Genomic DNA, 22397 nt, shown 5'->3' on the forward strand with positions numbered 1-22397 from the left:
ATATTACAACCTTATCCCGCATACCGCACCTGATCAACACGACACATTACACACACTTCCTCCTCCTGGATACACCTCATACACTTCACCTTAATCTCTATCCACACATCTCACTAATTCCACTACCTTCTAAATCCACATATCTCATACACTCCACCTCGTCATTGGTCCCACTTATACCTTTCACCTGCTCCAGTATCCATACATGTCACACACTAAACTTCCTTCTGGATCCACACACTCTACCTTCTTCCGGATCTCTAAATCTCTAAGTCCGACTCCTGATTCTACATATTTCACATCCATAAATCTTACACAGTCCACCTTGTCCTGGATCCACCCATCTCACTTAGTCCTCCTCCTCCTCCTCAATGTGCACACCTCACTTAGTCCTCCTCCTCAATGTGCACACCTCACACAATCCTCCTCCTCCTCAATGTGCACATCTCACACACTCCTCCTCCTCCTCAATGTGCACACCTCACACAGTCCAACTCCTACTCAATGTGCACACGTCACACAGTCCAACTCCTCCTCAATGTGCACACCTCACACAGTCCAACTCCCCCTCAATGTGTACATCTCACACAGTCCTCCTCCTCCATGTGCACACCTCACACAGTCCAACTCCTCCTCAATGTGCACACCTCACACAGTCCTCCTCCTCAATGTGCACACCTCACACAGTCGTCCTCCTCCTCCTCAATGTGCACACCTCACACAGTCCTCCTCCTCCTCAATGTGCACACCTCACACAGTCCAACTCCTCCTCAATGTGTACACCTCACACAGTCCTCCTCCTCAATGTGCACACCTCACACAGTCCACCTCCTCCCCAATGTGCACACCTCACACAGTCCAACTCCTCCTCAATGTGCACATCTCACACACTCCTCCTCCTCCTCAATGTGCACACCTCACACAGTCCAACTCCTCCTCAATGTGCACACCTCACACAGTCCTCCTCCTCCTCAATGTGCACACCTCACACAGTCCACCTCCCCCTCAATGTGCACATCTCACACAGTCCACCTCCTTCTCAATGTGCACACCTCACACAGTCCTCCTCCTCCTCACTGTGCATACCTCACACAGTCCTCCTCCTCCTCACTGTGCACACCTCACACAGTCCTCCTCCTCCTCAATGTGCACACCTCACACAGTCCTCCTCCTCCTCACTGTGCACACCTCACACAGTCCTCCTCCTCCTCCTCACTGTGCACACCTCACACAGTCCTCCTCCTCCTCACTGTGCACACCTCACACAGTCCTCCTCCTCCTCAATGTGCACACCTCACACAGTCCTCCTCCTCCTCAATGTGCACACCTCACACAGTCCACCTCCTCCTCACTGTGCACACCTCACACAGTCCTCCTCCTCCTCAATGTGCACACCTCACACAGTCCTCCTCCTCCTCAATGTGCACACCTCACACAGTCCAACTCCTCCTCAATGTGCACACCTCACACAGTCCTCCTCCTCCTCAATGTGCACACCTCACACAGTCCTCCTCAATGTGCACACCTCACACAGTCCTCCTCCTCCTCAATGTGCACATCTCACACAGTCCTCCTCCTCCTCAATGTGCACACCTCACACAGTCCTCCTCCTCCTCAATGTGCACACCTCACACAGTCCAACTCCTCCTCAATGTGCACACCTCACACAGTCCAACTCCTCCTCAATGTGCACATCTCACACAGTCCTCCTCCTCCTCAATGTGCACACCTCACACAGTCCAACTCCTCCTCAATGTGCACACCTCACACAGTCCAACTCCTCCTCAATGTGCACATCTCACACAGTCCTCCTCCTCCTCAATGTGCACACCTCACACAGTCCTCCTCCTCCTCACTGTGCACACCTCACACAGTCCTCCTCCTCCTCACTGTGCACACCTCACACAGTCCTCCTCCTCCTCACTGTGCACACCTCACACAGTCCTCCTCCTCCTCAATGTGCACACCTCACACAGTCCTCCTCCTCCTCAATGTGCACACCTCACACAGTCCTCCTCAATGTGCACACCTCACACAGTCCTCCTCCTCCTCAATGTGCACATCTCACACAGTCCACCTCCTCCTCAATGTGCACACCTCACACAGTCCTCCTCCTCCTCAATGTGCACACCTCACACAGTCCTCCTCCTCCTCAATGTGTACATCTCACACAGTCCTCCTCCTCCATGTGCACACCTCACACAGTCCAACTCCTCCTCAATGTGCACACCTCACACAGTCCTCCTCCTCAATGTGCACACCTCACACAGTCGTCCTCCTCCTCCTCAATGTGCACACCTCACACAGTCCTCCTCCTCCTCAATGTGCACACCTCACACAGTCCAACTCCTCCTCAATGTGTACACCTCACACAGTCCTCCTCCTCAATGTGCACACCTCACACAGTCCACCTCCTCCCCAATGTGCACACCTCACACAGTCCAACTCCTCCTCAATGTGCACATCTCACACACTCCTCCTCCTCCTCAATGTGCACACCTCACACAGTCCAACTCCTCCTCAATGTGCACACCTCACACAGTCCTCCTCCTCCTCAATGTGCACACCTCACACAGTCCACCTCCCCCTCAATGTGCACATCTCACACAGTCCACCTCCTTCTCAATGTGCACACCTCACACAGTCCTCCTCCTCCTCACTGTGCATACCTCACACAGTCCTCCTCCTCCTCACTGTGCACACCTCACACAGTCCTCCTCCTCCTCAATGTGCACACCTCACACAGTCCTCCTCCTCCTCACTGTGCACACCTCACACAGTCCTCCTCCTCCTCACTGTGCACACCTCACACAGTCCTCCTCCTCCTCACTGTGCACACCTCACACAGTCCAACTCCTCCTCAATGTGCACACCTCACACAGTCCTCCTCCTCCTCAATGTGCACACCTCACACAGTCCAACTCCTCCTCAATGTGCACACCTCACACAGTCCTCCTCCTCCTCAATGTGCACACCTCACACAGTCCTCCTCAATGTGCACACCTCACACAGTCCTCCTCAATGTGCACACCTCACACAGTCCTCCTCCTCCTCAATGTGCACATCTCACACAGTCCACCTCCTCCTCAATGTGCACACCTCACACAGTCCTCCTCCTCCTCAATGTGCACACCTCACACAGTCCAACTCCTCCTCAATGTGCACACCTCACACAGTCCAACTCCTCCTCAATGTGCACATCTCACACAGTCCTCCTCCTCCTCAATGTGCACACCTCACACAGTCCAACTCCTCCTCAATGTGCACACCTCACACAGTCCAACTCCTCCTCAATGTGCACATCTCACACAGTCCTCCTCCTCCTCAATGTGCACACCTCACACAGTCCTCCTCCTCCTCACTGTGCACACCTCACACAGTCCTCCTCCTCCTCACTGTGCACACCTCACACAGTCCTCCTCCTCCTCAATGTGCACACCTCACACAGTCCTCCTCCTCCTCAATGTGCACACCTCACACAGTCCACCTCCTCCTCACTGTGCACACCTCACACAGTCCTCCTCCTCAATGTGCACACCTCACACAGTCCTCCTCCTCCTCAATGTGCACACCTCACACAGTCCAACTCCTCCTCAATGTGCACACCTCACACAGTCCTCCTCCTCCTCAATGTGCACACCTCACACAGTCCTCCTCAATGTGCACACCTCACACAGTCCTCCTCCTCCTCAATGTGCACATCTCACACAGTCCACCTCCTCCTCAATGTGCACACCTCACACAGTCCTCCTCCTCCTCAATGTGCACACCTCACACAGTCCTCCTCCTCCTCAATGTGCACACCTCACACAGTCCAACTCCTCCTCAATGTGCACACCTCACACAGTCCAACTCCTCCTCAATGTGCACATCTCACACAGTCCTCCTCCTCCTCAATGTGCACACCTCACACAGTCCAACTCCTCCTCAATGTGCACACCTCACACAGTCCAACTCCTCCTCAATGTGCACATCTCACACAGTCCTCCTCCTCCTCAATGTGCACACCTCACACAGTCCAACTCCTCCTCAATGTGCACACCTCACACAGTCCAACTCCTCCTCAATGTGCACACCTCACACAGTCCTCCTCCTCAATGTGCACACCTCACACAGTCCTCCTCCTCCTCAATGTGCACATCTCACACAGTCCACCTCCTCCTCAATGTGCACACCTCACACAGTCCTCCTCCTCCTCAATGTGCACACCTCACACAGTCCTCCTCAATGTGCACACCTCACACAGTCCTCCTCCTCAATGTGCACACCTCACACAGTCCTCCTCCTCCTCAATGTGCACATCTCACACAGTCCACCTCCTCCTCAATGTGCACACCTCACACAGTCCTCCTCAATGTGCACACCTCACACAGTCCTCCTCCTCCTCAATGTGCACATCTCACACAGTCCACCTCCTCCTCAATGTGCACACCTCACACAGTCCTCCTCCTCCTCAATGTGCACATCTCACACAGTCCACCTCCTCCTCAATGTGCACACCTCACACAGTCCTCCTCCTCCTCAATGTGCACACCTCACACAGTCCTCCTCAATGTGCACACCTCACACAGTCCTCCTCCTCCTCAATGTGCACATCTCACACAGTCCACCTCCTCCTCAATGTGCACACCTCACACAGTCCTCCTCCTCCTCAATGTGCACACCTCACACAGTCCTCCTCCTCCTCAATGTGCACACCTCACACAGTCCAACTCCTCCTCAATGTGCACACCTCACACAGTCCAACTCCTCCTCAATGTGCACATCTCACACAGTCCTCCTCCTCCTCAATGTGCACACCTCACACAGTCCAACTCCTCCTCAATGTGCACACCTCACACAGTCCAACTCCTCCTCAATGTGCACATCTCACACAGTCCTCCTCCTCCTCAATGTGCACACCTCACACAGTCCAACTCCTCCTCAATGTGCACACCTCACACAGTCCAACTCCTCCTCAATGTGCACATCTCACACAGTCCTCCTCCTCCTCAATGTGCACACCTCACACAGTCCAACTCCTCCTCAATGTGCACACCTCACACAGTCCAACTCCTCCTCAATGTGCACACCTCACACAGTCCTCCTCAATGTGCACACCTCACACAGTCCTCCTCCTCAATGTGCACACCTCACACAGTCCTCCTCCTCCTCAATGTGCACATCTCACACAGTCCACCTCCTCCTCAATGTGCACACCTCACACAGTCCTCCTCCTCCTCAATGTGCACACCTCACACAGTCCTCCTCAATGTGCACACCTCACACAGTCCTCCTCCTCAATGTGCACACCTCACACAGTCCTCCTCCTCCTCAATGTGCACATCTCACACAGTCCACCTCCTCCTCAATGTGCACACCTCACACAGTCCTCCTCCTCCTCAATGTGCACACCTCACACAGTCCTCCTCAATGTGCACACCTCACACAGTCCTCCTCCTCAATGTGCACACCTCACACAGTCCTCCTCCTCCTCAATGTGCACATCTCACACAGTCCACCTCCTCCTCAATGTGCACACCTCACACAGTCCTCCTCCTCCTCAATGTGCACACCTCACACAGTCCTCCTCCTCCTCAATGTGCACACCTCACACAGTCCTCCTCCTCCTCACTGTGCACACCTCACACAGTCCTCCTCAATGTGCACACCTCACACAGTCCTCCTCCTCCTCAATGTGCACACCTCACACAGTCCTCCTCCTCCTCAATGTGCACATCTCACACAGTCCACCTCCTCCTCAATGTGCACACCTCACACAGTCCTCCTCCTCCTCAATGTGCACACCTCACACAGTCCTCCTCCTCCTCACTGTGCACACCTCACACAGTCCTCCTCAATGTGCACACCTCACACAGTCCTCCTCCTCCTCAATGTGCACACCTCACACAGTCCTCCTCCTCCTCAATGTGCACATCTCACACAGTCCACCTCCTCCTCAATTTGCACACCTCACACAGTCCAACTCCTCCTCAATGTGCACACCTCACACAGTCCTCCTCAATGTGCACACCTCACACAGTCCTCCTCCTCCTCAATGTGCACACCTCACACAGTCCTCCTCAATGTGCACATCTCACACAGTCCACCTCCTCCTCAATGTGCACACCTCACACAGTCCAACTCCTCCTCAATGTGCACACCTCACACAGTCCAACTCCTCCTCAATGTGCACACCTCACACAGTCCTCCTCCTCCTCAATGAGCACACCTCACACAGTCCTCCTCCTCAATGTGCACACCTCACACAGTCCACCTCCTCCCCAATGTGCACACCTCACACAGTCCTATTCCTCCACAATGTGCACACCTCACACAGTCCTATTCCTCCTCAATGTGCACACCTCACACAGTCCTCCTCCTCCTCAATGTGCACACCTCACACAGTCCTCCTCCTCCTCAATGTGCACACCTCACACAGTCCTCCTCCTCCTCAATGTGCACACCTCACACAGTCCTCCTCCTCCTCAATGTGCACACCTCACACAGTCCAACTCCTACTCAATGTGCACACCCCACACAGTCCAACTCCTCCTCAATGTGCACACCTAACACAGTCCACCTCCTCCTCAATGTGCACACCTAACACAGTCCACCTCCTCCTCAATGTGCACATCTAACACACTACACCCTACTAAAAGATCACAATTTACATTATCTACATCCTTCAGAACTTGTACGTATCACATGCTCTTTGTCCTAACAATACCCTCATTATCTTCCTTGTAGTGCTCGTTAATCTTCATACCCTTAAACTGTGGGCTTTCTTTGTAATAGATCATTTTCATTCTACCCCATGCCTCCCACCATGCCATGTCCTGTTTCTTGCCCCTGGTTTGGTTGCCCATGCCTCCCACCATGCCATGTCCTGTTTCTTGCACCTGGTTTGGTTGCCCATGCCTCCCACCATGCCATGTCCTGTTTCTTGCACCTGGTTTGGTTGCCCATGCCTCCCACCATGCCATGTCCTGTTTCTTGCACCTGGTTTGGTTGCCCATGCCTCCCACCATGCCATGTCCTGTTTCTTGCACCTGGTTTGGTTGCCCATGCCTCCCACCATGCCATGTCCTGTTTCTTGCACCTGGTTTGGTTGCTCATGCCTCCCACCATGCCATGTCCTGTTTCTTGCACCTGGTTTGGTTGCCCATGCCTCCCACCATGCCATGTCCTGTTTCTTGCACCTGGTTTGGTTGCCCATGCCTCCCACCATGCCATGTCCTGTTTCTTGCACCTGGTTTGGTTGCTCATGCCTCCCACCATGCCATGTCCTGTTTCTTGCACCTGGTTTGGTTGCCCATGCCTCCCACCATGCCATGTCCTGTTTCTTGCCCCTGGTTTGGTTGCCCATGCCTCCCACCATGCCATGTCCTGTTTCTTGCACCTGGTTTGGTTGCCCATGCCTCCCACCATGCCATGTCCTGTTTCTTGCACCTGGTTTGGTTGCTCATGCCTCCCACCATGCCATGTCCTGTTTCTTGCACCTGGTTTGGTTGCCCATGCCTCCCACCATGCCATGTCCTGTTTCTTGCACCTGGTTTGGTTGCTCATGCCTCCCACCATGCCATGTCCTGTTTCTTGCACCTGGTTTGGTTGCCCATGCCTCCCACCATGCCATGTCCTGTTTCTTGCCCCTGGTTTGGTTGCCCATGCCTCCCACCATGCCATGTCCTGTTTCTTGCACCTGGTTTGGTTGCCCATGCCTCCCACCATGCCATGTCCTGTTTCTTGCCCCTGGTTTGGTTGCCCATGCCTCCCACCATGCCATGTCCTGTTTCTTGCACCTGGTTTGGTTGCCCATGCCTCCCACCATGCCATGTCCTGTTTCTTGCACCTGGTTTGGTTGCTCATGCCTCCCACCATGCCATGTCCTGTTTCTTGCACCTGGTTTGGTTGCTTTCTCTCTTACAGGTCGATCCATTTCCTGGCCTTCACCCTCATCCTCCTCTTCCCCTTCAGACAAAAGGTCAGCTATTTTCTGCTGCAGGTCCACGCTGATGTTGTTCTCTGAAAGGATGATGGTTTTTAGAGGAGTAGGATAATTCTGCACCATGTCTAGCAGGATCTGTGGAAAAATGAAGGGAAGGGAAGCAATGATTATTTTCATATCTTTTACAACCTCTCTCTTTAATTAACTACATAGCTGAGACATACCTGAGCTGACTGGTTGGTGAGACCCGTCCCTTCTAGATCAAGAACCTCCAGAGTCCGGCTGGATGCAACACACACAGCTAGCATAGAGGCAATGTGATCCCCTGCAATGACACAGCGTCCAGTGACAAATACAGATATCATAGATGCAAAATGATAGCACAGAACCCAGACACACAGCTAACATGGAGATCCCCTGCAACAACACAACATCCAGAGACACACACACGTAGTATGGAGGCAATGTGATTCCCAGCAATGACACAGCACCCAGAGACACACACAGGGAGAATGGAGGCAATGACACAGCACCCAGAGACACACACACGTAGCATAGAGGCAATGACAGCACCCAGAGACACGCACACGTAGCATGGAGGCAATGTGATTCCCAGCAATGACACAGCACCCACTTACGCAGAAGTTCATTATCCACACACAGATTAAAAATAATAGCTAAGAGCAAACACATATAATAGTTAAAAAAGAGAGCTAAAATAATAAATGAATCCCAATTGGATACTGTAGCGGGGAATGTCCCAGTATCAGATCTGAAAGGGAGCAGAACATAGAGATTTCTATAAAAATAGATACTTTATTGCACTTACAAGAACAGGGATATCAGGAGATAAAACTCCTTAAGCTGCTATCTTTGAAGACTACGAACAAGCAGGTCCTTTCACTAATACCCAGTGAATCGAACCTGTGAATGATGGATTCCCTGGACCAAATACGGCATCTCTCCCTTTTATGAAGTACGAAACACAATAGGTGAATGGCTGGAACACATCATGACACGCTGCTCGAACGCACGCCATCCATGACTGGGTATTCCCTGCTGCTGTATCCCATTAAGATTCATTTGTGGTCATTTTCTTCATTTTTAGCCATTCTTTTTGATTTGTATTGTTGAAGTGCTGAGTGGCCACTTTGTACCGTTATAGCTTTTTTTACTGTATCCTCACCAGTACCAACTTCTCCACCTCTCCCCACCCCCATCTTTTCTTTTTTTCTCTTCGATTCCTTTTCATTGCAGTTTAATAATCCCCACACAGATGACATCTCTAGTTTTAACTCACCAAGCGGGTTATAGTCCAGGTTCAGGGTTCGAATTTGGGAGCTGTGAGCAACTGCAATAGCCAAGCGAGCCCACCCAGAGCAAGTGACAGATGGGTTAGCCGAAAGAGTAAGCTCCCGCAGCCCTGCGATGAGAGAGAGAGAGAGAGAGTCAGTCCTGCAATGAGAGAGACAACCCTGCAACAATACAGACAGCTTTTCTATGAGAGACAGTCAGTTGAGTCATTAATGTGACAGCAATACAAAGACAGAGATTGAGACAGCCACAGGAGAAACCACAATGTTACAAGAAAGACAGCCCTGAAATGAGAGGGCAAAGCCGCCAGCCATGTAGTGAGAGTAACCGCTCTGAAACAAGAGCGAAGAGAGAGAAACAGTCCGCCTTGTAACAAAAAGCAACCAGGCAGTAGCAGAGACAGCAGAGACAGAACTGAAGGGGAAGAGAGTGTCAGATTTGTAATAAAAATGTGAGCTCCCGTGAAACAGACACAGAAACATGCCCAATTTTTATTCATTATACACACACTACACAAACACAATCTGCATTCATTATATACACACACACACTACACAAACACACTCTGCATTCATTATATACACACACTACACAAACACAATCTGCATTCATTATATACACACACTACACAAACACACTCTGCATTCATTATATACACACACTACACAAACACACTCTGCATTCATTATATACACACACATACTACACACACACTCTGCATTCATTATATACACACTCACTACACAAACACACACTCTGCATTCATTATATACACACACTACACAAACACACACTCTGCATTCATTATATACACACTCACTACACAAACACACACTCTGCATTCATTATATACACACTCACTACACAAACACACACTCTGCATTCATTATATACACACACATACTACACAAACACACTCTGCATTCATTATATACACACACTACACAAACACACACTCTGCATTCATTATATACACACTACACATACACACACTACATCTACTACACAAACACACTCCGATGCAGTTGAGAAATTAGTTCAGTATGGAAGTCATCAGCAAGATCATGAATTCGGTGCAAAACTGTGTTGTTAGAAAGTGGCACAGCTTCGATTTTTTGTTTTACACAACTTCTCTTAAAATCCATGACACGATTTCTTTGCACATGGTTTTATTAGGGCTTCTCCTGCTATGCGGTAACTCGCTCTGTAAGAAGCCTCGGTGGCTTTTTCATTAGCATGTTGAATTTGTTTTGCTCCTAAATGGTTTCCTCTTCTGATACTCCTTTAGCTTTCGCTTTAAAAAGTCAGTGTCTTTATCTTTGTACTCTGCGCGGTTCTGCTCAAAATGACGACATCATTTAGCAGGTGCTAATGAACTGTTTGGCAATATTTTATTGCAAAGTACGTATTGTGAATCCAAATGACAAGTCGCCATCATCATATTTCTCTTCTTTGTTTGAGAAGATTGGCTGGCATTGTGTGCTTTGACTTGTCACCTGTCTCTGCTATTTGAGTAGCAGTAGGTACAACTATTTCGGGCATGTTTTTAGTTGTATCTTCTTTCTCAGTTTCTGTAAGTGCCGAACAGGTAGAAGAAGTCATTTTTTTCTGAAGAGTTCCCCGCTTTAACCAGCTTTCCAAATTCATGGTTGTTTATTGGTAAAAAAAAAAAAAAAAAAACACTTGGAAAAATACAGATCTTGCCGTCTGCATGTAAAGGATGCTGATTTTTTTTTTTATAAATCTCTTAGAAAGAACTTAAAGGGACTCTCCAGTGCGAGGAAAACAATCCGTTTTCCTGTCACTGCAGGTCCCCTCTCCCTCCCACCTCCCATCCCAAGTTGCTGAAGGGGTTAAAACCCCTCCAGTGACTTACCTTTATCCAGCGACGATGTCCCTCGGCGCTGGGTCAAGGTCCGCCCACGCTCCTCTCCTGCCGACGTCAGCTGTGCACGTGCATTAGACCTCCCATAGGAAAGCATTGAATAATGCTTTCCTATGGGGATTTAGTGTGAGGACGTCCAGCATAGTTAGAACGCACTTTTCGTTTTCTATGAACACTGAAGTGCCCTCTAGTGGCGGTCTAGTAGACAGCCACTAGAGGAGGATTTAACTCTGTTAATTAAATATTGCAGTTCATGAAAACTGCAACAATTACACTTGCAGGGTTAGGAGCAGTGGGAGTTGGCACCCAGAACACTCCAATGAGCAGACGTGGTCTGAGTGCCTGGAGTGTCCCTTTAACTTAAGCAGGATTTGCAGTCAGTCTTGGAGGAAAATGATTTGAACACTTTGAAGCAGATCTCTGTAACTCTGATGCAGATCTTTATAAAGCTCTTAGAAAGAAAACTTAACTTAAAGGGACACTAAAGTCACCAGAACAACTACAGCTTATTGGATTTGTTCTGGTGAGTAGAATCATTCCCTTCAGGCTTTTTGCTGTAAACACTGTCTTTTCAGAGAAAATGCAGTGTTTACATTACAGCCTAGTGATAACGTCACTGGCCACTCCTCAGATGGCTGCTAGAGATCCTTCCTGGGTCATGGCTGCCTAAAATGCATCCAAACATTCAGTGTCTCCTCCCTCTGCATGCAGACACTGAACTTTCCTCATAGAGATTCATTGATTCAATTAATCTCTGAGGAGATGCTGATTGGCCAGGGCTGTGTATGACTTGTGCTGGCTCTGCCCCTGATCTGCCTCCTTGACAATCTTAGCCAATCTTTGGATGATGTCAGGCACACAGGCAGGTCACAGGCAGAGGCAGCCGCTGCAGACTTAAATACAAGTAAGATTTTAATATATTTAGGGAGGCAAGAGGAACCCGGCGGGTCTAGATGGTGGTGTTAACACTATAGGGTCAGGAATACGTGTTTGCATTCCTAACCCAATAGTGTTCCTTTAAGCATGGAAATATAATAAGTTTATTAAGATATGCCTACTCACACAGCCAGACAAATTTTGGACTGTAAGATACATGGACAGAAAATAGATAATTGTGTATGCTGAACCCCACTCACCGGGTTTTGCTCCATCAGGTGGAAGGAGGCCACAGATGAGACTGATCCCCTCATCCCCGAGCATGCAGTCACCAAGATCCAAGGATACCAGGGATGGGTGTACCGCCAAAGCAGGGTTAAGGAGGGCCAACCCAGTGTCTGTCAGTGGGTTGCCATGGAGGCTGAAAGAGCAAGGGAGAATGACAGATAAGTATTGGGGGAGACAGGATGAGGGGCGGGTATGCAGGAGAAATACAGGAACCGAGAAAATAGGTGTGGCTAAACATGCAGGAGAAGGACAAGTGGGGAGGAGGGGGGAAATCAGAAGAAGAGGGGAGAGATAGGCAGGAGAGGGGGGGGAATCGGGAGGAGAGGGGAGAGATAGGCAGGAGAGGGGGGGGAATCGGGAGGAGAGGGGAGAGATAGGCAGGAGAGGGGGGGGAATCGGGAGGAGAGGGGAGAGATAGGCAGGAGAGGGGGGGGGAATCGGGAGGAGAGGGGAGAGATAGGCAGGAGAGGGGGGGGGAATCGGGAGGAGAGGGGAGAGATAGGCAGGAGAGGGGGGGGGAATCGGGAGGAGAGGGGAGAGATAGGCAGGAGAGGGGGGGGAATCGGGAGGAGAGGGGAGAGATAGGCAGGAGAGGGGGGGGAATCGGGAGGAGAGGGGAGAGATAGGCAGGAGAGGGGGGGGAATCGGGAGGAGAGGGGAGAGATAGGCAGGAGAGGTGGGGGGGAATCGGGAGGAGAGGGGAGAGATAGGCAGGAGAGGGGGGAATCGGGAGGAGAGGGGGAGAGATAGGCAGGAGAGGGGGGGAATCGGGAGGAGAGGGGGAGAGATAGGCAGGAGAGGGGGGGAATCGGGAGGAGAGGGGGAGAGATAGGCAGGAGAGGGGGGGAATCGGGAGGAGAGGGGGAGAGATAGGCAGGAGAGGGGGGGAATCGGGAGGAGAGGGGGAGAGATAGGCAGGAGAGGGGGGGAATCGGGAGGAGAGGGGAGAGATAGGCAGGAGAGGGGGGGGAATCGGGAGGAGAGGGGAGAGATAGGCAGGAGAGGGGGGGAATCGGGAGGAGAGGGGAGAGATAGGCAGGAGAGGGGGGGGAATCGGGAGGAGAGGGGAGAGATAGGCAGGAGAGGGGGGGGAATCGGGAGGAGAGGGGAGAGATAGGCAGGAGAGGGGGGGAATCGGGAGGAGAGGGGAGAGATAGGCAGGAGAGGGGGGGGAATCGGGAGGAGAGGGGAGAGATAGGCAGGAGAGGGGGGGAATCGGGAGGAGAGGGGAGAGATAGGCAGGAGAGGGGGGGAATCGGGAGGAGAGGGGAGAGATAGGCAGGAGAGGGGGGGAATCGGGAGGAGAGGGGGGAATCGGGAGGAGAGGGGAGAGATAGGCAGGAGAGGGGGGATTGGGAGGAGAGGGGGGAGATAGGCAGGAGAGGGGGGGGAATCGGGAGGAGAGGGGGGGAATCGGGAGGAGAGGGGGGAATCGGGAGGAGAGGGGGGGAATCGGGAGGAGAGGGGAGAGATAGGCAGGAGAGGGGGGGAATCGGGAGGAGAGGGGAGAGATAGGCAGGAGAGGGGGGGAATCGGGAGGAGAGGGGAGAGATAGGCAGGAGAGGGGGGGAATCGGGAGGAGAGGGGAGAGATAGGCAGGAGAGGGGGGATTGGGAGGAGAGGGGGGAGATAGGCAGGAGAAGGACAGGTGGGGAGGAGAAATCGGGAGGATAGGGCCAGACTGGGAATGAAAAGCAGATATAGAAGCGGGGAAAAAAAACTTAAAACTGAAAATTATCACTCAAACGTGAAAGAAAGCACTTATAGGGCTTCAAAATAAACAGAAGAGCGGATTGGTTGTAAGCAGACCTGCATTTGCATATAATCGATGTTTCGTCCATTTTCTTGATATATTAAGACGTTCGGTCATTTGGACTGAGATTGTGAATGTTATGGCACAGCAGTAAGAAAATGACAGAATCTTGTTTTGGTTTTTTTAAGTAATAAGAGTGAGCTCTTCACGTTGGCTGATAACTGGATGATCTCAGTCAACGCCAATTCAATTCCCATAGGAAAGCATTGGGGGGCTATTGCGCCTGTGGGGGAAAACGCTGCGCTTCACCGCACCAATCGGCATCTCCACATACTATGGGGAGCGATCAGCGCCTCCATGCAGAGTGTGCAGCACTGGACTAGGAAGCAGCTCTAGTGGCCGTCTGAGTGACTGTCACTAGAGATGTGCCTAGGCAGCAATGTAGACACAGCATTTACAGTGCTCAGCCTATAGCAAGCATGTCAAACTCGCGGGCCGCATGCTTGGTGTTATAGCAGAGTAGGCACCTGCTTTCCCCACACTGCAGGTGCCTACTCTGCTAAAATTTACCCGGCTGGTGAGGAGGGCCAGCGAGGGAGCTCAGTGTTCCTGCTCCCTCGCGCGCGCCATCTGTAGTGAAGCCGGGCTCCAGAATATGACGTCATATTCCGTCACCCGGCATCACTAAACCGTGCGAGGGAGCAGTGAGGAGCAGGAAGGACCCCAGGGAGCTCCAAAAGGTAGGGAGCAATAAAGTAAAGTATGTATGTGTCTGTCAGTGTGTGTGTGTGTGTGTAGGTCTGTCAGTAAGTATGTGTGTGTCTGTCTGTGAAAATGTGTCTGTCAGTGTGTCAGCGGGACGATCAGATTTGGCACAGGGTGGTAGAGGGGGGTGCTGTGGTTTAGTAGAGTGGGGGGACTGGGATTTAGTAGAGGGGGATGCTGTTTTTTTTTTATACTGTACTTTTTAAAATAAACCTACGTTTCTATGAACATTTAAGGTGTTTTGTTTTTGCGGCCCACATAAACCTAAACCTTATTCCCCTCCCTGTGTCCCATTAGTTCCCCCCACCTCTCCCTGTGTCCCATTAGTTCCCCCCGCACAGCTCTCCCTGTGTCCCATTAGTTCCCCCCCACAGCTCTCCCTGTGTCCCATTAGTTCCCCCGCACAGCTCTCCCTGTGTCCCATTAGTTCCCCCGCACAGCTCTCCCTGTGTCCCATTAGTTCCCCCCACAGCTCTCCCTGTGTCCCATTAGTTCCCCCGCACAGCTCTCCCTGTGTCCCATTAGTTCCCCCGCACAGCTCTCCCTGTGTCCCATTAGTTCCCCCCCACAGCTCTCCCTGTGTCCCATTAGTTCCCCCGCACAGCTCTCCCTGTGTCCCATTAGTTCCCCCGCACAGCTCTCCCTGTGTCCCATTAGTTCCCCCGCACAGCTCTCCCTGTGCCCCATTAGTTCCCCCCCACAGCTCTCCCTGTGCCCCATTAGTTCCCCCCCACAGCTCTCCCTGTGTCCCATTAGTTCCCCCCCACAGCTCTCCCTGTGCCCCATTAGTTCCCCCCCACAGCTCTCCCTGTGTCCCATTAGTTCCCCCCCACAGCTCTCCCTGTGTCCCATTAGTTCCCCCGCACAGCTCTCCCTGTGTCCCATTAGTTCCCCCGCACAGCTCTCCCTGTGCCCCATTAGTTCCCCCCCACAGCTCTCCCTGTGTCCCATTAGTTCCCCCGCACAGCTCTCCCTGTGTCCCATTAGTTCCCCCCCACAGCTCTCCCTGTGCCCCATTAGTTCCCCCCCACAGCTCTCCCTGTGCCCCATTAGTTCCCCCGCACAGCTCTCCCTGTGTCCCATTAGTTCCCCCGCACAGCTCTCCCTGTGTCCCATTAGTTCCCCCGCACAGCTCTCCCTGTGTCCCATTAGTTTTCCGCCCAAGCTCAGGCACGCTACATTCTGTGACCAGCAAGGGGGAAGCGGATCCCCTCCTGACTGTCATCCTGTAATTGCACCGTGTGGCCCACGGGCCAGTGCATTCTAGGCGACCGCTAGTATGCCGGCTCACCGGGAAATTTCCCGGTATCCCGGTGAGTCAGTCCGGCCCTGGATAGAGCAGATAGGAAGGTGGGAAAGGAGGAGAGAGGAGATAAGCAGAAGAAGGACAGCATTGGAGGAGGGAAACGGAAGGAGGGGCAAGAAAGGCAGAAGGAGGACAGATGGAGAGTTGGGAATCGGGAGGAGAGGGAGATAGGTAGGTGGGAAATGGGGAGGAGAGGGATATAGGCAGGAGAAGGACAGTGGGAAGGGGGGAATTGGGAGGAGAGGGAAGATGGGCAGGAGAAGGACACATGGGGAGGGGGGAATCGGGAAGGAGGCCCACTAATACAAGTGCATAACTTCTCAGTAAATCTGCACCCCAATATATTTATGCCCTCAATACACCTTGATTACATAATACAGCTGCGCTCTCTGTCTATCTATCCATCCATCCATCCACCTATCATGTAGTATATATCACTCGCTCTCTGTCTGTCTCTCTATCCATCGCTCTCTCTGCCTTAGTACGCCTGTTCCCCTAGGTAACCCCCCCATAGCTCACCCCATGTATACTCACAATAGTGACTGCAGAGAACGGTTGGCATGCAGACCTTGTGCCAACTGCTGGACACGGGCACCACTAGACACAATGCCTAGGTTCAGGTTGAGCTGGACCAGTGAGGATGATTGTGATACCCCCTGGCAGAGGCGGGCAAAATCCCTGTCTGAGAGGTGGCATCCACGCAATGAGAGAAGCCGCACTGTGCCCCCCACCAATCCCTCACATACCCCTTTCACCTCTGCCCCAGAGAGGGCCTCTCCTGACATGTGAATGGATCCCGGCAGCATGGTGCCCCTACATGGGGTGAAAAGGATAGTCTAATAGAAAGTACTGAATTTGGCAAACCCCATCATGGGGCATTTAGTGCCCTAACTCTGCTGCATGCCAGTAATACCCCGACCAAACTCTAATTACACTGATTAATCCATTATTATTATTATTAACATTTATATGGCGCCAACATATTCTGCATCGCACAATGTGATATCTGACAAGTACCTGACACCGATTATAACAAACTAGGAGATTAGAATGGGACAGCTAGAATACAATGAGCTCGGAATATTACTGGGTATATAGATTTTGATATAATCCAGTTTATGTCATTAGGTCCAGTTATTAGCGTTTAATCTGGGGTAATTACATGCCCCAATTTATGTAATTAGATAGCAACTGCCCCAAATCAGGATACAAATATCTAGGTCTCCCATGCCTCCCGGATACCCATTACCCCACTATCCTGTCACTAGTTTGCAAGTCCCCCAATCTAGGTAAATCTAAGTAATTAACCCCTAAAGCCCCCAATCTAGGTCATTAAAATCAAATGCATCCAAATAAAACCCCTAATACCCTCAGTCCGGGTAACTGACCCCCTAACGCCCCCAGTCCGGGTAACTGACCCCCTAACACCCCCAGTCCGGGTAACTAACCCCCTAACGCCCCCAGTCCGGGTAACTGACCCCCTAACACCCCCAGTCCGGGTAACTAACCCCCTAACACCCCCAGTCCGGGTAACTAACCCCCTAACGCCCCCAGTCCGGGTAACTGACCCCCTAACACCCCCAGTCCGGGTAACTAACCCCCTAACGCCCCCAGTCCGGGTAACTGACCCCCTAACGCCCCCAGTCCGGGTAACTAACCCCCTAACGCCCCCAGTCCGGGTAACTGACCCCCTAACGCCCCCAGTCCGGGTAACTAACCCCCTAACGCCCCCAGTCCGGGTAACTAACCCCCTAACGCCCCCAGTCCGGGTAACTGACCCCCTAACGCCCCCAGTCCGGGTAACTAACCCCCTAACGCCCCCAGTCCGGGTAACTGACCCCCTAACACCCCCAGTCCGGGTAACTGACCCCCTAACGCCCCCAGTCCGGGTAACTGACCCCCTAACACCCCCAGTCCGGGTAACTAACCCCCTAACGCCCCCAGTCCGGGTAACTGACCCCCTAACGCCCCCAGTCCGGGTAACTAACCCCCTAACGCCCCCAGTCCGGGTAACTGACCCCCTAACACCCCCAGTCCGGGTAACTGACCCCCTAACACCCCCAGTCCGGGTAACTCAGGCCCCCCGGGGCCGGACACGGACAGCAGATACCGATGATCAGTTCTTTCCCGGTGAAGCCGTCTTGTTTCTATAGCAACCAGCGCGTCATCACCCGCCCCGCCCCCAACCCAGAGCCTTAAAGGGGAAACACCCTGCGGGGGGGGGGGGGGGGGGGGGGGGGGGGCTGGGGGTATTTATAGTGTAATTATAGGGGGCTGGGGGTATTTATAGTGTAATTATAGGGGGCTGGGGGTATTTATAGTGTAATTATAGGGGGCTGGGGGTATTTATAGTGTAATTATAGGGGGCTGGGGGTATTTATAGTGTAATTATAGGGGGCTGGGGGTATTTATAGTGTAATTATAGGGGGGCTGGGGGTATTTATAGTGTAATTATAGGGGGCTGGGGGTATTTATAGTGTAATTATAGGGGGCTGGGGGTATTTATAGTGTAATTATAGGGGGGCTGGGGGTATTTATAGTGTAATTATAGGGGGCTGGGGGTATTTATAGTGTAATTATAGGGGGGCTGGGGGTATTTATAGTGTAATTATAGGGGGCTGGGGGTATTTATAGTGTAATTATAGGGGGCTGGGGGTATTTATAGTGTAATTATAGGGGGCTGGGGGTATTTATAGTGTAATTATAGGGGGGCTGGGGGTATTTATAGTGTAATTATAGGGGGCTGGGGGTATTTATAGTGTAATTATAGGGGGGCTGGGGGTATTTATAGTGTAATTATAGGGGGCTGGGGGTATTTATAGTGTAATTATAGGGGGGCTGGGGGTATTTATAGTGTAATTATAGGGGGCTGGGGGTATTTATAGTGTAATTATAGGGGGCTGGGGGTATTTATAGTGTAATTATAGGGGGGCTGGGGGTATTTATAGTGTAATTATAGGGGGCTGGGGGTATTTATAGTGTAATTATAGGGGGGCTGGGGGTATTTATAGTGTAATTATAGGGGGCTGGGGGTATTTATAGTGTAATTATAGGGGGGCTGGGGGTATTTATAGTGTAATTATAGGGGGCTGGGGGTATTTATAGTGTAATTATAGGGGACTGGGGGTATTTATAGTGTAATTATAGGGGGCTGGGGGTATTTATAGTGTAATTATAGGGGGCTGGGGGTATTTATAGTGTAATTATAGGGGGCTGGGGGTATTTATAGTGTAATTATAGGGGGGCTGGGGGTATTTATAGTGTAATTATAGGGGGCTGGGGGTATTTATAGTGTAATTATAGGGGGGCTGGGGGTATTTATAGTGTAATTATAGGGGGGGACTGGGGGTATTTATAGTGTAATTATAGGGGGGGGCTGGGGGTATTTATAGTGTAATTATAGGGGGCTGGGGGTATTTATAGTGTAATTATAGGGGGGGACTGGGGGTATTTATAGTGTAATTATAGGGGGGGACTGGGGGTATTTATAGTGTAATTATAGGGGGGGACTGGGGGTATTTATAGTGTAATTATAGGGGGGCTGGGGGTATTTATAGTGTAATTATAGGGGGGCTGGAGGTATTTATAGTGTAATTATAGGGGGCTGGGGGTATTTATAGTGTAATTATAGGGGGGTGGGGGTATTTATAGTGTAATTATAGGGGGGCTGGGTGTATTTATAGTGTAATTATAGGGGGGGACTGGGGGTATTTATAGTGTAATTATAGGGGGGGACTGGGGGTATTTATAGTGTAATTATAGGGGGGGACTGGGGGTATTTATAGTGTAATTATAGGGGGGCTGGAGGTATTTATAGTGTAATTATAGGGGGGTGGGGGTATTTATAGTGTAATTATAGGGGGCTGGGGGTATTTATAGTGTAATTATAGGGGGCTGGGGGTATTTATAGTGTAATTATAGGGGGGTGGGGGTATTTATAGTGTAATTATAGGGGGCTGGGGGTATTTATAGTGTAATTATAGGGGGGTGGGGGTATTTATAGTGTAATTATAGGGGTGCTGGGGGTATTTATAGTGTAATTATAGGGGGACTGGGGTATTTATAGTGTAATTATAGGGGGCTGGGGGTATTTATAGTGTAATTATAGGGGGGTGGGGGTATTTATAGTGTAATTATAGGGGGGCTGGGGGTATTTATAGTGTAATTATAGGGGGCTGGGGGTATTTATAGTGTAATTATAGGGGGGCTGGGGGTATTTATAGTGTAATTATAGGGGGGCTGGGGGTATTTATAGTGTAATTATAGGGGGACTGGGGGTATTTATAGTGTAATTATAGGGGGGTGGGGGTATTTATAGTGTAATTATAGGGGGGTGGGGGTATTTATAGTGTAATTATAGGGGGGCTGGGGGTATTTATAGTGTAATTATAGGGGGGCTGGGGGTATTTATAGTGTAATTATAGGGGGGCTGGGGGTATTTATAGTGTAATTATAGGGGGGCTGGGGGTATTTATAGTGTAATTATAGGGGGGCTGGGGGTATTTATAGTGTAATTATAGGGGGGCTGGGGGTATTTATAGTGTAATTATAGGGGGGCTGGGGGTATTTATAGTGTAATTATAGGGGGGCTGGGGGTATTTATAGTGTAATTATAGGGGGCTGGGGGTATTTATAGTGTAATTATAGGGGGGTGGGGGTATTTATAGTGTAATTATAGGGAGGGCTAGGGGTATTTATAGTGTAATTATAGGGGGGGCTGGGGGTATTTATAGTGTAATTATAGGGGGCTGGGGTATTTATAGTGTAATTATAGGGGGGCTGGGTGTATTTATAGTGTAATTATAGGGGGGCTGGGGGTATTTATAGTGTAATTATAGGGGGGCTGGGGGTATTTATAGTGTAATTATAGGGGGCTGGGGGTATTTATAGTGTAATTATAGGGGGGCTGGGGGTATTTATAGTGTAATTATAGGGGGCTGGGGGTATTTATAGTGTAATTATAGGGGGGCTGGGGGTATTTATAGTGTAATTATAGGGGGGTGGGGGTATTTATAGTGTAATTATAGGGGGGCTGGGGGTATTTATAGTGTAATTATAGGGGGGCTGGGGGTATTTATAGTGAAATTATAGGGGGCTGGGGGTATTTATAGTGTAATTATAGGGGGGCTGGGGGTATTTATAGTGTAATTATAGGGGGGCTGGGGGTATTTATAGTGTAATTATAGGGGGGCTGGGGGTATTTATAGTGTAATTATAGGGGGGTGGGGGTATTTATAGTGTAATTATAGGGGGGCTGGGGGTATTTATAGTGTAATTATAGGGGGGCTGGGGGTATTTATAGTGTAATTATAGGGGGCTGGGGGTATTTATAGTGTAATTATAGGGGGGTGGGGGTATTTATAGTGTAATTATAGGGGGGCTGGGTGTATTTATAGTGTAATTATAGGGGGGCTGTGGGTATTTATAGTGTAATTATAGGGGGGCTGGGGGTATTTATAGTGTAATTATAGGGGGCTGGGGGTATTTATAGTGTAATTATAGGGGGGCTGGGGGTATTTATAGTGTAATTATAGGGGGCTGGGGGTATTTATAGTGTAATTATAGGGGGGCTGGGGGTATTTATAGTGTAATTATAGGGGGGCTGAGGGTATTTATAGTGTAATTATAGGGGGGTGGGGGTATTTATAGTGTAATTATAGGGGGCTGGGGGTATTTATAGTGTAATTATAGGGGGCTGGGGGTATTTATAGTGTAATTATAGGGGGCTGGGGGTATTTATAGTGTAATTATAGGGGGGCTGGGGGTATTTATAGTGTAATTATAGGGGGGCTGGGTGTATTTATAGTGTAATTATAGGGGGGCTGGGGGTATTTATAGTGTAATTATAGGGGGGCTGGGGGTATTTATAGTGTAATTATAGGGGGGCTGGGGGTATTTATAGTGTAATTATAGGGGGCTGAGGGTATTTATAGTGTAATTATAGGGGGGCTGGGGGTATTTATAGTGTAATTATAGGGGGGCTGGGGGTATTTATAGTGTAATTATAGGGGGGGCTGGGGGTATTTATAGTGTAATTATAGGGGTGCTGGGGGTATTTATAGTGTAATTATAGGAGGGGGGCTGGGGGTATTTATAGTGTAATTATAGGAGGGGGGCTGGGGGTATTTATAGTGTAATTATAGGGGGCTGGGGGTATTTATAGTGTAATTATAGGAGGGCTGGGGGTATTTATAGTGTAATTATAGGGGGCTGGGGGTATTTATAGTGTAATTATAGGGGGCTGGGGGTATTTATAGTGTAATTATAGGGGGGCTGGGGGTAT

General features: G+C 50.4%; 1 protein-coding gene across 3 annotated transcripts in view; it reads right to left on the minus strand.

Annotated features, from left to right (window-relative positions):
* Positions 1–17461, minus strand: part of LRRC73 (leucine rich repeat containing 73) — a 347986-nt gene extending 330525 nt beyond the window's left edge. For 2 of the 3 annotated variants that reach the window (XR_010086638.1, XM_063444184.1), the window contains exons 1-5: positions 16649–17461; positions 12263–12423; positions 9228–9350; positions 8152–8252; positions 7882–8062 (exon numbers count right to left, since the gene is read on the minus strand). Coding sequence is in view for 2 of the 3 variants with exons in the window: in XM_063444184.1 (XP_063300254.1) it covers positions 7882–8062; positions 8152–8252; positions 9228–9350; positions 12263–12423; positions 16649–16920 (838 nt within the window). In the remaining variant the exon portion in view is untranslated. The remainder of the gene's footprint in view (positions 1–7881; positions 8063–8151; positions 8253–9227; positions 9351–12262; positions 12424–16648) is intronic. The other variant, XM_063444185.1, reaches the window with a different exon arrangement.
* Between the last annotated feature and the right edge of the window lie 4936 nt (positions 17462–22397).

This window comes from Pelobates fuscus, chromosome 2 (assembly GCF_036172605.1).
Source record: "Pelobates fuscus isolate aPelFus1 chromosome 2, aPelFus1.pri, whole genome shotgun sequence".
NCBI lineage: Eukaryota > Metazoa > Chordata > Amphibia > Anura > Pelobatidae > Pelobates > Pelobates fuscus.